Here is a 15,837-nt window from a genome sequence, read left to right as displayed (position 1 = left end):
GGATTATAACCTGCCTTTAAGGAACCTCAGAGAACATCACATTCAAGTGTCCTCTCAAGGAGGCAATGACACCAGTGGGCACGGGGGTAACATGCTTTTCCTTTTGTGAAAGACTTGCATTTAATCATCACAGCAATCCTCTATGGCCTGTTACCCATTTTACAGATGAAGAAGCTGAGGCTCAGAGAGGAAGTGACTTCCTTGATGGCACACAGTTAATAAGTGGCAGGGCCAGAATCTGACCATAGGTCCTCTGAGACTAAACCCTATTCCACTTTATCACATCTCTGCTTGAATGTTCCCGAGGGACAAAGAGCTTGGTCTTTCATGAAGGAGAGGCCCGTTGCGCTTGTTGGGGCAGCTTGGATCTTTTCTAAGTGACTCGAGGCTCCGAACAGCTGAGAAGACGGTCACGGGGCGGCCCCTGGGCCTAGGCGCCTCCCCAGGCAGCTCACCCTGCTCAGCAGGCTGTAGTCCAGCTCCGCGCGCAGCTCCAGGGCACAGCTCCTGCTCACGGGCGGCAGCCAGTGGTGGATCATGGCCTGCCTGGCCTCCTGGCTTGGGAGGTCCACCAGAATCCTCTTCTCCAGGCGCCGCAACATGGCACAGTCTAGCTCCCTGAGTCACGTCCAAAACACAGGAACTGGTTGGAGCAGTAACTCACTTCTTAAGCAACAACTATATTTGAAGAACAAATTTAGCAGGAACCAATCCTGCATCTTAACTGTTACTCTACATCTAAGTCTGAGTGGGTAGGACCATTACTTCATGTTGTTTGGGAGAAACAAATGGTTAAAAAGAAGAAAAAAAGAAAGGAGAGATAGGGAGGGAGGGAGGAAGGAAGGAAGAAAAAGAGAAAGGAAATATACATCCCCCAGATACCTCATGTGAAGGAGGTAGTTTTAGGTGACTTAATTTGAGGGGGAATAAATCCAGCTAACACCAACCAAACGTGAGCATTCCCACTGCAGTTGTAACATCAATTATTCAACCTGACCCTGCCAACGAGTACACTATTCCTGACATAACTTGGGCACTCTGGGAAGTACGCTAATTCTTCAAAAACTCTCATATATTCTGGAGTGAATGACTATCTCACTCCATTGCTCTGGTGAAGTAAAGTGCGAATGCTCCTTCCTGGGCACCCAGTGCAAATGTGGCCCTTTGAAACACTCATTCCTGGCCTCCCAAAACACTGTCAGGCCAGGTTTATGCACTTTGCATCTGCAAGCCATTTCCTTATATTTCTTAATATAAAAATTTCAAGCAAATAGGAAAGTAGAATAAAACAACAAATATCCACATACCTACCATCTTGATTCAACAACAGTTAACATTTTGCCGTATCTGCTTCATACGCATTTATCTATTCTTGTTAAATTATTTCAATGTAAATTACATCATGAAACCCCACCCCCCAATGCTTCAGTATGCATTTCCCAAAAAAGGGACATTTCCTTATATAATACCATTATGACACTAACAGAATTAACACAGATTGAATAATATGTCTAATGCCCATTCCATAGTAAAATCTCTCCCATCACCCCCAAAATATCTTTTACAGTTTTCCCAACCAACATTCAATCAAGGATTATGCACTACATATGATTATGTCTCTTAAATCTCTTGTAATCCAAAGCAGTCTCCTTGCCTTGGCCCCTTTTTGAATAGGTAAGGCTAGTTGTACGATGTCCCACATTCTGGATTTGTCTGATGTTTTCCTCATGGTATCAGGTAACTGGTTTCTATATCCCCTGTCCTCCAAGATGGAAGTTAGACCTCAAAGCTTAATCAGAATCAGGATGAACATTTTTGGCAAGTATATTTCACAGATAATATGTTTTCGCATTCATTACATTGGAATCCAATGTTGGTGTGCCTCACTGCTAGTGATGGGATGTTTAATTACTGAGATCATCTGGTGACCACAGCTCTCTTCACTGGACGATCTCTCAGGCGTCTCTTTGTAAGGAGCAAATATTCTACATACAGTACTTTAGCACCATGTGAACACCCCTTTCCCCATCCCTTTCAACTAGTGGTTTTAGCATCTGATGATCTTTGAATCAACTGTTTCATGAGAGTGGTGCAAAATGGTGATTTAAAACTTTTTTCCATTCCAAATGATTATGTAGAATTATTATGTAAAGTAGAGCTTTCCCTCATTAACTGGGGCTCTTTGGTTACCTTGAGTTACCATTCCTATTAAAAACAGATCATTTTTGAGTGTCAGTTTGTGAACCCTTTTTACGTTAAAATTTCAAGCTCCTAGATGGGAGGGAAGTATCTCTTTGATTTTCTAGCACAGAAATTAGGAAATTCCTGTGTGTTGGTCTGGCTTAGCCGATAATAAAGAGTAACAATGAAAAGCATCATCACCGGATTTTCTCACTCATAAAGATACCGAGAATTTCCAAAGCACCCTCCCTTTTTTCTTATTCTGAATCTATGTCATATTTCCTTTTAAATCGAAAACATGAAAATACCCTTCCAGGGAGCATATCTGAATCCTAAACTGGAGCAACCAGGTTTCTTAAAAGATTGTGTCTTTTCTTTACCTATTATTCCTCCCGTCCTGAGCTGAGAATCCACTCCAGGGCTGCTTTCCCGGCAATAAAAAGTACCTATTTCTTTTTTGTATTTGCTTTGTTCTTTATCAGCTTCACCCTGTTGAAATTCATCTCATCAGAGAAAGCCACCTGCACAACCACGCCCCCTCTCAGGGCCAACATTTATATTCCAGACACAGGGTTGAGGGAACTTTGCAGAGCTCTAGGAAATTATTTTTTACGTTTGAAATATTAATAAAAGCTAGTGCTTAAATAGCACTCACCAGGTGGCAGGTACTGTCTCAAGCATTTTTCAGATATTAATTAATTCTCAGAACCTACCTATGAGGTAGGTAATATCTTTGTTTAAGATGAGGAAACTGAGGCATAGAGGTCGAGTAGCTTGCCTGAAGTCAAGGCTAGTGAATGGCGGCCCTGAACTTGAACCTGAACAGTGAGACTCTGGAGACTGTGCCTCAGTAACTGGCCTGATACTAGCACAGTAACAGCAGGGAGACCCCAAGTCACATCACGGTGAAATCTCAGAACCCTGAGAACGAACAAAGGATCATAAAAGCTTCCAGAGAGGAAAAACAGGTTGCATCCAATGAATGGAGAATAAGATTTCTCATCATCAATGTGAGATATTAAAAGAAAATAGAGCAAAAAAAAAAGAAAGAAAGAAAATAGAGCAATGCCTTCAAAATTCTGAGGAAAAATAATTTTTTGTAACTTTATTTTTGGCTGCATTGGGTCTCTGTTGCTGCGCGTGGGCTTCTCTAGTTGCGGTGAGCAGGGGCTACTCTTCATTGCAGTGTGCAGGCTTCTTATTGCAGTGGCTTCTCTTGTTGCAAAGCATGGGCTCTGAGCACGCGGGCTTCAGCAGTTGTGGCTCGTGGGCTCTAGAGCGCAGGCTCAGTAGTTGTGGCGCACGGGCTTAGTTGCTCCGTGGCACGTGGGATCTTCCTGGACCAGGGATCGAACCCGTGTCCCCTGCATTGGCAGGTGCATTCTTAAGCACTGTGCCACCAGGGAAGTCCAGGAAAAATAATTTCCAGTGTAGAAATCTGTATCTTGATCAAACCATCAATTAAGTGGGAGGATAGAATAAAGACATTTTCAATATGCAGAGCCTAAAAAATATTACCTCCCATGTACCCTTTATCGGGAAAGTACTGGAGGACCAAAGGGAGAGAGAAACCAAACCAAAGGGCCACATGGCCTCCAAGAAACGGAGGGTCTGACACAGAGAGAGAAGGAAACCTCCAGGATGATGCAGGGGGTGCCTAGGGTGCAGAGGACAATCCGCTCATTTTGGAGAAGGAGAGAAGGCTCTGGAAGATGTGCCTCCAAGAAGATAAACTTGACTGAATACCTGGTATGTCTGAGTAAATCCAGAGCTGTTTTAGACAGTTAGCAGAGAGATGGGCCTCGATTAGTGGCAGGAGGAGGTGAGTGAGGGGGGACGAAAGGAGGGGGGTCAGGGAGATATAGAGAAGAGACACCATTAGACTCACATTTAGGAATTCGGTCCAGCAACACTGCCCACCCACCAAGTGTATTGTCACTGCTGAGTCTCCGATACACAGAAGTGAATATGACAAACTCCTTACTTCAATGTAAATAATAGGCAATAACTGGGAGGTCTGGGCCTTGGACTGCAGGAATGTTGGTCCTGTAAACTTTAAAAATGAAATAAGACTTGGGAACCTGAAGCTAAAAGCAGGAAGGAAGAGAGAATAAGCTGGGGAAATGGCAGTGCTGGGTTGATGAGCAGTTGCCGTATTTCCCCCAAGGCCTTTCCTTGGACCAGCTGCCCCTCCTGAAAGGGCAGGGGCTGCAGAAGGAAGGCTCTTTGGTGGGAGCACCTCTGGTCTCTTCATCCCAGCCAGGGGGACTGCTTATTGAAAGGAAGACCAGATCCCCAAATGCCCTAGGAAAATGCAGGCAGGCAGAGGGAGGTGGGAAAACAATCCCTCACTATAGATGACTGTATTGATCAGCTAATGCCCTAAAGCAAGAGATTTACCTCAAAACTGCTTGTAGGCACAAAATAAGTGCAACTCTCTGACAGCCAGGCCTGATTAATGCACTTTTAATGACATCAATAATTATAATCATACAAGGGAGGAAACAAAGGACAAATGGAATTTACCCAGGAATCATTCTTTATGCCAATATATTTATGTGAAAAAATTTAACCTGCGGCAACCAGAAAACACTCCCTTTAGCTGCTACATTTTGATTTTCACACCCAAGTTATTCTGTTCTCACATCTCCTTCATCTTGGTCATTTGGTACTTCCATCACCTCGAAGGTCAAAAGCAACCAGCAAGAGTGACTGTGACACAGTGACGGCTCACAGACCTCACAGCCTGGCCACTGGACCGGTGCCCGCTGCTATATACAAGGTGGCAGCGCCCACTGGTCACCTAGACAGCTTGCATGGGCCACGCGGCCTTGCACCTGAGCACCTGGGCTCCCGCGCCAAATCTTCGGGGCCCTTCCTCAGCCCCTGGCCTGTCTCCTCTGTTAAACCATGTTGTTCCTGGGATAATGATCATTCCAAATTTTACAGAATTTGGAAATCAAACATAATTCTAGTGTGTTCATTCCATAGTGAAAACATTAAGTTCAAATCATCTCAGTGTGACAAGAGAAAAGGATCCTTCAGTTTTGTAGGCAAAGTCTTTGCAGTATGTCCCTAACCAACGTGAAGTCAGAGATCGTGGCAATCCTCGAAAAGCAGATTCAGGAATTGTATTCTTTGGTAGATGACAGGGAGTCAATGAATAAAGCACTGAAGTTTACTTTGTCTCCTGCACTGAGCTCTGTGTAAGTTGACTCCTACCTACACTTCCCACTTGGGCCAAACTGCTCCGTCGGCCGTTATCTGAATCTACATTTTGCCATCCTAGTTGGGCATGTACTCAGGTCATTTTCTTTACTTGGAACTTCCAGTTGGTCTACCAAGAGCCAGGTCCTTTTCACAGGTCCAGTGCAAGTGCTCTCTACCCCCTTTTCTTTTAAATATCTTTAATCAGAAATGGCCTCTTCCCGATATAATTTTATTCTACTTATTGTCTGTACCAGCCACGTGGCTGGCTGTATCCTCACTTCTTAGTGATTTGCGTTTATATCTCATCCATTGTCCCATCAGATAGCCAGCCTCTAGAGGCCAAGGATCATGGACCATATATCTTGGGTTCCCCCTCCTTCCATCATGCAGAATACTCACAGTAGGTACTCAATAGATACTACTTGAGTGAATGAATAAACTTTCAGTTCAGGGCTACTGGCTTCATGTAAGTGATCTGCTTCCTTAAAGCCCAGTCTTTATTTACGAAGGTAAATCTGCTTTGTTGAAAACTAGCATTTTATAAGCATCATTAGTTCGAATTAACAGAGAAAACAAGCATCAACTTGGGAATAAAGCATTCTATTTTCATCTTTAGTAAAAAAAAAAAAAAAAAAACACGGAAATGATGATTCAGCTCACTTGGCTGGGCAGTGCTTTTGAAGATGAGGTGAAAGATGTAGTCTCCATAGGGGGCCTCTCATCTCCAGAGACTGCACTTCTCATTCTGAAGAGTGAGCTCACAAGCAGGAGACAAGGGGATCCAACAGGAGAGCCATCAGTTCAGTCTATGTCCTACTGATGTTAGGGTAAGAGCGTCACATATTTATAATAAAGAATGACAATTACTTCGAGTTACTAGAATACCAACAAGGAGATATATTCCTATTACTCTTGCCAGAAAATGTATGACCAATAATTGAGAGAAGAAATGGGAATCTTCTTTTTCCAGCAAAATGATGAACTAGATATTCAGAAATCTCTTGTTATAAAGCCACTTTAAAAGCTTGGTGAATTATAGGAATCACTTTTGGTATACACAACAAATGAGTCCACAGGAAGCAGCAAAATTCTCAAGCCCTAAAAATGAAGAGGAAGCCAAACATCAAGACTGGGCAGCTGAAATTGAAGCTGTGGCTGAGTGTCTGCCTCTTAGTTACAAAAAAAAGTTTGGATTTTAAAGTCTACCTGTGGCATAGCATAGAAGGCCTTGGGCCCATTCAAGATGGTAGGTAGAAACAAGGCCCATCACGTAAAACAAAAAACCAGGTGGCACATCCTCTATGAAAGGATGGGTTAGAAAAATATCCCCACTAGCAATGGAAAGAACCAAGGGAATCTGTCTTATACTTTGGGGTGGGAAAAAGTCTTCACTGATAATTCAGAATCCGACCTACCCTCACTGGCATGGATGAAGAAACCCTATGCTAAGAAATTAGCTTACAGTTGTCCAAAGCCTGTCAGTCATAAATTTTCTGTGAAAGGACACGTGTAAGACTCTCACAGATAGAGTTCCCCTCACTAAATGTAAGCTCACCATCCCTAATTCTGAAACATATAACGAACCACCAAGAATGAGAGTCTGCAGAAGAAACTAAGAACAGAATTAAACTCCACTGATACAGACGATAAAATAATTGTGTTTAAGATGTATAAAATGATAAAAGAGGGAATCAAAAATAAGTGAGAGACTCGCTTCTGGCCAAGATGGAGTAGCCCATCCTTCTCTAGTCCACACACTACTACTAAAATTCATTGCATGTAATACAGCTTCTAAACATAGGAAGACGTTGGAAAGAAGGAGGACGAGGGGCTAGGGAGCGGGGGACATGAGGAACGGCAGGGCAGTGTTCTCAGGTTTCTGTTTTGCCTCCCTCAGACCTCCCACACGGGGCGCTGGAGAAGCCCACTGACAAACTGCTAACAGGCACAGACAGAAGCCTCAAGAAAAGCTCATTCATTCTCTCTAACAAACGGCTGGGAAGAGCAGGTCCACCAGGACACAAAGCCTTTTTGATAATACCTGCCCTACCCCAGCTAAACGTCAGAGGGAAAACTGCCCCCCACAGAGTGTCTGTGCTGGGAGTCATGGTGGAAGGAGCTTGGTCCAATGCGCTGGTGCCATATTAAAACCCTCAAGAAAAAGAAAAGTCAAATAAATTAAGGCCCACCCATACATGGGATTCTATATGGAATTAGGTAGATTTTCAAAGTTGTCCACAATGTATTAAGTGAAAGAAAAAAACAGGCCATAGAACAAAATAATACGTATCCATGAACGTTCACATTTTTGTTTCTGTGTGTGGGGCGTGGGGTGGTGTCTGTGTGTACAGTTATAGGGGACTGTGCACTTTCAAGCAACCCCAAAGCATATAAAATATGACTTTTATAATGAACATGTATTATTTTTCTAAATAGCCAAAATGGTGAAAATGATTTCCCTCTTGGGGAAAAAAATTACCACAGAAGGATACAAAGGCAACAAATGATAGCAAATAACCAAACCATTTTCACCATTAGGGTATATACAGAGATGATAGTACTTACGTCACAGTGGTGAAATTATGAGTAGTTTTTCCCTGATTCTCAAATTTTCTGTAAAATGGTTATGTTAATTTTATACTTTTTAAAATTTGGTTTTAGAATTACAGTTCACATGTCAACCTGCACCCTGTTAAGATAAAGTAATGCCACAGCAGGCCAGGCTGCAATCAGTTTATGTCTCATGAAACCAAAAAACTGAGAAGGTGTGAATGGGGCAAGGGCAGGGTTACTCTTAGTAAACTCCTGCCCAGTCAGTCCTGGGCCTGCCCCGCTGCACCTACCAAATCCTGCACCACACACTTTTTTCCTGGTTGTGTCAGAATCACCCATCAACCACATATGGAGGGTCATGAACTTGATATCACTGCACAGGTTAGTGAAGCTTTGTATGGAGAGAAGCAATTTCAAGCAAAGCAATTTGACCACTGGTAGGCACGGACATACTATTGCTAAAAAAACAAAATTCAAATGAGTAAATTTAAAGATCTAATTGGCTTTGTTCAACGATTCAGGAATCCAGGAGCATCCCATCTAGCAAACAGAAAGGAGCTCTGAAGACACGTACAAAATGGAAAATGTTTTATAGGCAGAAGGAGATGCAACAAGAAAGTTATGAGCAAAGGGTGGATTGTTTTGGGTAAGGTCACCTTCTTTTGGGGAACAGCAGAGTCTATCCAGTGGATTACCTCACTAGTACTGACCAGGTAATTCCAGACTGACTGGTTAAGATTACATTCCTGGGAGAGGCTGAAACTGCTATTAGGTTAAGTATTGAGTCTCAGTTTGATGATGTGGGCTTAGAACAAGTGACTTCATTTGGGGCCTGTTGTCCCTTTTTTAAAATGATAAAAGATTTTAAAAGCCTGAAAGCACGATTGAATGCTATTGCAATGAAAGATGCAACTATCAGATCAGAGTGAGTTAATGCAAACCACTGTTTTCCGAAAGGTTTTCAAATAGAACATTGGTCTTATGAGATGCTCCTTAAGGAAGGGATTCTGGGGTCAAATAAATATGGAATGTACTGCTTTCTCATAGCTTTTCTTGGGAGAGTCACAACACACAATAGCATCTTAAAGGCACTGAGAACTCCTGCCAGGGTGGAAATCAGTTGAACTGTAACTCAGTATCTCTGAGGTAAATTAGATCCCACTAGATCCCATTTTTTGGAAAGACCTGTGGGGAACCATTCTTGGAGAAATGTTGATCTAGAGGGTAATGATAGTCAAGGCACGAGGCCAAAAGGTAGGACCTCAGAGAGCACAGCTTCTCCCTAGAGCCCAGGAGACACATGGAGCTACTGCGGAAAAACCCAGGGTTATGTCTGCTGACCCCTTCAATGACATGTATACACGTCTATAGGAATCTCACGCCAGACAGGAGAGAGCCCATATGAGAAGAAGTCAGTTTACACGGGTACATTCTTCCACATTCCCAGTGCCAGAAGCTCTAGGATCTTATGCTTTCTTTACATATTAAGATTTTTTTTTTTTAAATCCAGAGTGTGGTCATACTAGGTGGATGATTTTTAAAAGGGATAGTGAAATGTCTAGCCCTTTTGCAAATAACAAGGAAAAGATGAGTTTCAACACGCTTCACACATACAATTTTTATACCTTCTTTGTACAAACTATCATCAAGTTTAGTAGACATCTAAAGATGGCATTTGCCTTAATAGCCCTGTTCAGTATTTTGTTTCCCTCTGTACTCCTAGGCCTGAGTTTGTGAACACTCAACAATACTAACTGTGCTTGTTAAACATTTCTTCCATGGCTATTACTTTAAGTGGTATTATTAAATATGCAACATTCGTTATTCTTCTCATTGCTAATTTACACATCAAATGACACAGATGAGCTGTTATTTCTTGCTTCCTTCTTGTCCTTTCTGTGATGCTATAGATCAAGGAAGGAGGTCCTCGGAGGAGAAGCACTGAATAAACCAAGATGCTGCACGCCACCTCACTGCTGAGAAGGGAGAAAATGACTAGCCCTTTGAGACAGAATGGACTTGTCTAGGGAAAGTGATAAGTTAACAAGCAGTAGGTGATAGCCTAATGCCTTGGAAGATGCTGTAGATAAGAAATACCACTAACCAACCATAAAGAATTTCTTTGGGGATTTTACGACTGGATTTTTACATAGTTTGGTATAATTTAGTTATTTCCCCAACAAGCATAGATTGCTTGAATCAGATAAGTTTATTCCCTCATCTAAGACCCTGAAGCCAAAATAAAAGTCTGTCCCAATACTCCTTTTTTTTTGGTCCCAATACTCTTGATAAAAATATACTATTTCCTAATTTAAGGACTTGGACAGTATGTAGCAAAATACTTAAAAATAAAAACTATGCCCTTTCATACAGCAATCCTACTTCCAGAAATCTGTACTCAAGAAATAACTAGATGTTGGTCAAAAATTTTTATTCAAGGAAGTTCATTTCAGTGTTATTTATAATAGAGAAAGTTGGGAGCATCATTTATGTTCAACAGGAAAGGAATGATTAACTAAATTGTGGTATATTCACATGTGGGAATTTTGGGCAGCCATTACAAAATCCAATTTTCAAGGATTATTTAATGACGTTGGAAATGTTCTTACTATAATGTTAAGTAATGAAAGCAGGACCCTGGTGGGAATACAAAATGTACAACCTCTATGGAGGGAAATGTGGCAAAAATCTCTACTATAATTTCATGCACATTAACCCTTTGACCCAGCAATTCTACTTCCAGGAACCTTCCCCAAAGATACACTGGCAAACACGCAAAGTGATACATGCACACCATTACTCACTGCAACATTACTTATAAGAGCAAAAGAGTAGCAACAGCCCAAATGCCCATCAGTAGGTGACTGGAGTAGATTATCATATGAACAAGATGGAATACACGCAGCTACAAAGGGAAGGAGGGAGAACTTTCTGTACTTATTTGGAAAGATCTCCAGAACATTTTGTTATGGAAAAAATAAAAATACAGAACAATTTCTATAATATGCCGCTTTTTGTGTAAGTAAACCAAGTTCAGTTATTTTACGGAGTTCTTAAAAAAAACTTGACAGTTTATTTGTGGAGGATGTGACAGTCTGTCTCTAAATAATGTCTTTCTAAATAATGTCTGTCATTCCTTCCATTAGTCCAGTGAGCCTCAGCCGGGGGTAATTTTGCCCCTCTCCCTGGGGAACATGTGGCAATGTCTGGAGACCTATTTGGCGGTCACAACGGGGGGTGATGCTACCAGCATCTAGTGGGGAGAGACCAAGGATGCTGCTCAGCATGGTACAGCGCACAGGAGGCCCCACAGCAAAGAATTCTCTGGCCCCAAATGTCAAGAGTGCTGAAGATGAAAAATCCAGAATTAGCTCTTCCATCTTAGTTATGCCAGGTCTGTACCATTTTCTTCATCAAAATGTTACTGTTATGATAGGTTTGGTATTATTACTGAAAATTCTGTTATAGTCACAAATATAAAATATATCTACATATTAGGATAAAGTGAATAACAATTATATTAATGTTGTTAAGAACTAAAATGTTCACAATTAGAGAAAAGACACAAATATAAAATCAAATAATTTAAAAACCTTGTAATCTTAAATTTGAGTGGTAAATATTAGTATGAACTCATCGTTTGCCTCTTTTTAAAACTAGGTATGTATTTCCTAGCTCTGCCCAATCAAAAGGCCAGGAAGCAATGATAATCCAGTAGCAAGGAACACCCATAACTGTGAGACTGTGATCTCTAAATATATTTCCCATTAAAGGGAACCAGGGCTCTGTGAATCAATGGCTGATTCCAGGTCTGGAGCAGAATATCAAATTGAGCCTGGGTCACCTTGTGCAAATGACAAAGAAGCTTGGCCCTGCCACACCTAACAGAAGGGGAAGCTAAGAAATAGAATCCAAAAGTTGGGGTTCTGTTATGAAAGTAGAAGGATGAAGTAAATATTGGGAGGCAGGGGCTTCCCTGGTGGTGCAGTGGTTGAGAGACCGCCTGCCGATGCAGGGGACACGGGTTCGTGCCCCGGTCCAGGAAGATCCCACATGCCGCGGAGCGGCTGGGCCCGTGAGCCATGGCCGCTGAGCCTGCGCGTCCGGAGCCTGTGCTCCGCAACGGGAGAGGCCACAACAGTGAGAGGCCCGCATACCGCAAAAAAAAAAAAAAAAAATATATTGGGAGGCAGTTATCAATCTCTGCCACAGCAGCATGGGGGCTGACAATCAGTCTCTGGATCTGCCCTGTCCAGCAGAGTAGCTGCCGACCACAGGTGGCTACTGGGCACCTGAAGCAAGGCTAGTCCAAACTGAAGCGTGCCCTAAGTATAAAGTGTACACTGCATTTCAAAGATTTAGTATGAAAAAGAGAATGTAAATATCACAATAATTTTTATATTGATTATATATGGAAATGATAGTATTTTAGATATATTGGGTTAAATAAAATATGTTATCAAAATTGCATATTATCTGTTTCTTTTGATAATTTTTAACGTGGCTACTAGACATTTTTTAAGTATGTGTGCCTCACATTATATTTCTATTAGACAGCGCTGCTCTAGAAAAACCAGTTACAGGGTCTTCTGAAAGGCTCGGAGCTTGGGAAATGGGACAGACATGGGAAGTTTAGCAAAGGCATGGAGAAAGAGGAACAAAAAATTCAGAGAGGGAGGGAGGGAGGGAGGGAAGACAGACTAGTGGCCACAGAACAGAAGAAAATATCTACAAATCTGATAGAGGATGAAACAAATCTTATAACTCAATAATTTAAAAACGGACAAAGGATTTGAAAAGACATTTCACCAAAGAAGATATGCAATTGGCCAATAAGTACACGAAAAGATGCTCAATATCACTAGTCATCATGGAAATGCAAATCAAAGAGAGGAGATACCACTGCTCATCCACTAGGATGACTATAATCAAAACGACAGAGAATATCAAGTGTTGATGAGGATGTGACGAAACTGGAACTTTCATCCATGGCTAGTAAGAATGTAAAATGGTGCAGCCACTTTGGAAAACAGATTGGTCGCTCCTCAATTAAACATAGAGTTACCATAATAATTGCACTCAGAGGTATAAAAATAGGCAAATCTATAGAAACAGAAAATAGATTAGTGGTTCCTTAGTGCTGGGGGTGGGAGATGGGGATGACTGCTAATGGGTACAGGGTGTCTTTTCAGGGTAAAGAAAAATATTCTAAAATTGATTGTAGTGACGATTGTATAATCATATAAATATAGCTAAAACCATGAATTGTACACATTAAATGGTGAATTGTATGGTATGTGAGCGATATCTCAATAAAGCTGTAAAAAAAAACTAATGATGTTATACCAAACAAGTCATGAGATCATAGTGAGAGAGAGAGAGAGAGAGAGAAAGAGAGAGGGAGGGAGGGAGGGAGGGAGACTGACTCATTGGTTACCACTGGAGGTTGCTAGGGCACAACTCATGACTCTAAAAATCAAAGAGAAAGAATTCTGATTTTCAAGTATGAACTACATTTCAGGGTAACCAAATAACCCTATTGGATGGGGCAAAGTTCTACGGTAGAGAATAATTCCAGCTATCAATCAGAAGGAATGATAGAATCACACCTCTAGTGAAATAAATGATTCAGGCAAAGATCATCAATGGATGCTACAACCATTGACGGGAACTATAGAGCAGAGGAACCTGGCTGACACACCTGAACCCACTGATCAATCTTGGTACCACCACAGGTGGGACAACAGGGCACTACATACTTCTGCATGTGATGCAATGTGATGTACTCAGCATCATGTATGAAGTATGTCGCAAAAAATTATATTAATCCTGAATCGAATCTAATCAATCTAACTTTTAGTCTAGAGTAATTATAAGGGCAAGAAGAACTAGCTAAGTATTACCATGAGCATACAGTGAGCCACATCCAGAAAGTTTAGACTCTGCAGGACAACCTCCCTAGCAATCAAGTCAATAGCAAGTGGGGGAAAAAAAGAGGGAGTCTGTTCTAGATTAAAAGATACTTAAGAGAACAACTAATTACAAAATGCAAATCTTGTTTGGTTACCAGTTCAGTAAACCAACTGTAAAAAGACATTTTTGGAACAATATGGGAAATCTGAATATAAACTGGGTATTAGAGGATACTAAGCAATTACTGTTAATTTTGTTGGGGTTGATAATGACACTGTGATAATGTAAGAAAATGTCCTTATTTTTTTTAAAGATGTATGCTGAAGTATATATATGTGAGAAATAACATAAGAATCTAGGATACAGTTTAAAATGTTGCGGCAAAACGAGAGGAGGCAGCAATAGATTAAATCAATTGGGCAAGATGCTAGTTATGGAAACTAGAAAATGGTGGGTTCATTGTGCTCTTTTCTCTTTAGTGTTTGTCTAGAATTTTTCATCATAAAAAGTTTTTTTTTCAACCCAGCGACATTCAAGAATGGGTAGGACTTACCGGTTCCCAGATATGCTGAAAGGATGCAATCTGTGATGTCAAGGAATCCAAGCTCAAAAGCACATATGTATTTGCCATTTGACATGAGGAGAGGCAATTCTTTCAGAAAAACCCTTCTAGGCTTCTTTATTTTTGATTGCTTACTAGCTTTTTGTTTTTCCTCTCTGAACCATTTTATGTGAGGTTTCCCAACAACTGATCACCTCAGGGAAACTGCGGCAGCACTATAACCTCCTCAGCTAAGCCCTAGGTTTCGCTGGGAGGTAAGGGCTCTCTATTCCTCCCTGCGGGGCACAGCCCTTCCCGGAGCCGTGCACGAAGCTGTCCAGTTTTCACCCACCCTCCTCAGCTGACTCTCACGGTCCCCCTGGGTCATAAGTAAAGAGGTTATGATCAACCCTCTTTCAAACAGGTGAAGGAATGGAGATTCTTTCTCTAAAGGACTTCACCGCCACATTTAAATGATGGTTCTCTGTGTGGATTCAACTTTAACATTGTGTGTAAACACCTCTCTCTTCACAATGTAAAATGCTGATCACCTTAGCACATTAGAAAAGTCTTATAAATTTGAGAAGAGTTGAAGCTGGGCTGAAATTATGAATATAGTTAAAATAACAGATTACACATGAACATCATCACCTCTTGCCAGTGACGACTTCTCTGGGAGCCTAGATGATCAGCATGCACGGGCAGAAGGGTGTCTCTTTTCACCTTGGAATGTAGAAACAGAAATGGACGAGGTAGGGGGAAGGGGAAGAGTGTCACGAGTCCCAGCTCTGCTGCACATAGGATGTTGACTTTGGGTGGACTGACCTCCCTTGACCTTGGTACCCACTCTGCAAATGGCAAGAGCAGCATTTCCTTATCTGGCTCCTGTCTTATCTGCAGCTCAAAAGAAACAAGGTATGTGAAAATATTCTTGTAACTATAAAGGGATTATAATTATTTTTTAAAATATTCTCTCCAAGTAGATATTATTTTTCTCTAGTCAACATCTCTTATTTCCCAATTCTGCTTCTAGAATTGGTCTTAAACTACTCTGGGATACAGTCTGAATAACAGACTCTGAGAGTAGATTATATTTTCAATTAGATATTATTTAGCTTCCTATTTACTGCGCAACATTAAGGTAAAGATTTTCCTCCCAACTTAAAGTTTAATTTTAACATGTTAAAATCCAAACATGTTATTTCTGGAATATTCTTTGAGTCCTGCAGATTTTAGCATTTTACAGTTCTCTGCCAAACCCCTGCTTAAACACATTTAATAATTTGGCTTTAAACTCAGAGTCTCCATTTTAAATATTGTCAGTGGTAGCCCTGACCTATGTTCCTTCTGTTCAGGCAGATTCTTTCACGGTACAAGTAGCAAGGATTGAGGACTTGACCAGGAAAGCCTTCAGCTTCATCTTCCAGGGCTGGAACCAA

At 41.3% G+C, this 15,837-nt stretch overlaps 1 protein-coding gene across 1 annotated transcript in view; it reads right to left on the bottom strand.

Moving 5' to 3' along the window:
- The window catches only part of KATNAL2 (katanin catalytic subunit A1 like 2), a gene marked incomplete at both ends in the record, with an annotated part of 87,751 nt that overhangs the window by 1,102 nt on the left and 70,812 nt on the right, over nt 1-15,837 (bottom strand). Inside the window, one exon of the mRNA XM_082667668.1 lies at nt 456-618. Coding sequence (XP_082523794.1) covers nt 456-618 — 163 coding nt within the window. The remainder of the gene's footprint in view (nt 1-455; nt 619-15,837) is intronic.

The sequence above is a fragment of the Grampus griseus genome, assembly GCF_964374135.1.
Source record: "Grampus griseus genome assembly, chromosome: 12".
Lineage (NCBI taxonomy): Eukaryota > Metazoa > Chordata > Mammalia > Artiodactyla > Delphinidae > Grampus > Grampus griseus.
This window is presented reverse-complemented; position numbering and strand designations above follow the sequence as displayed.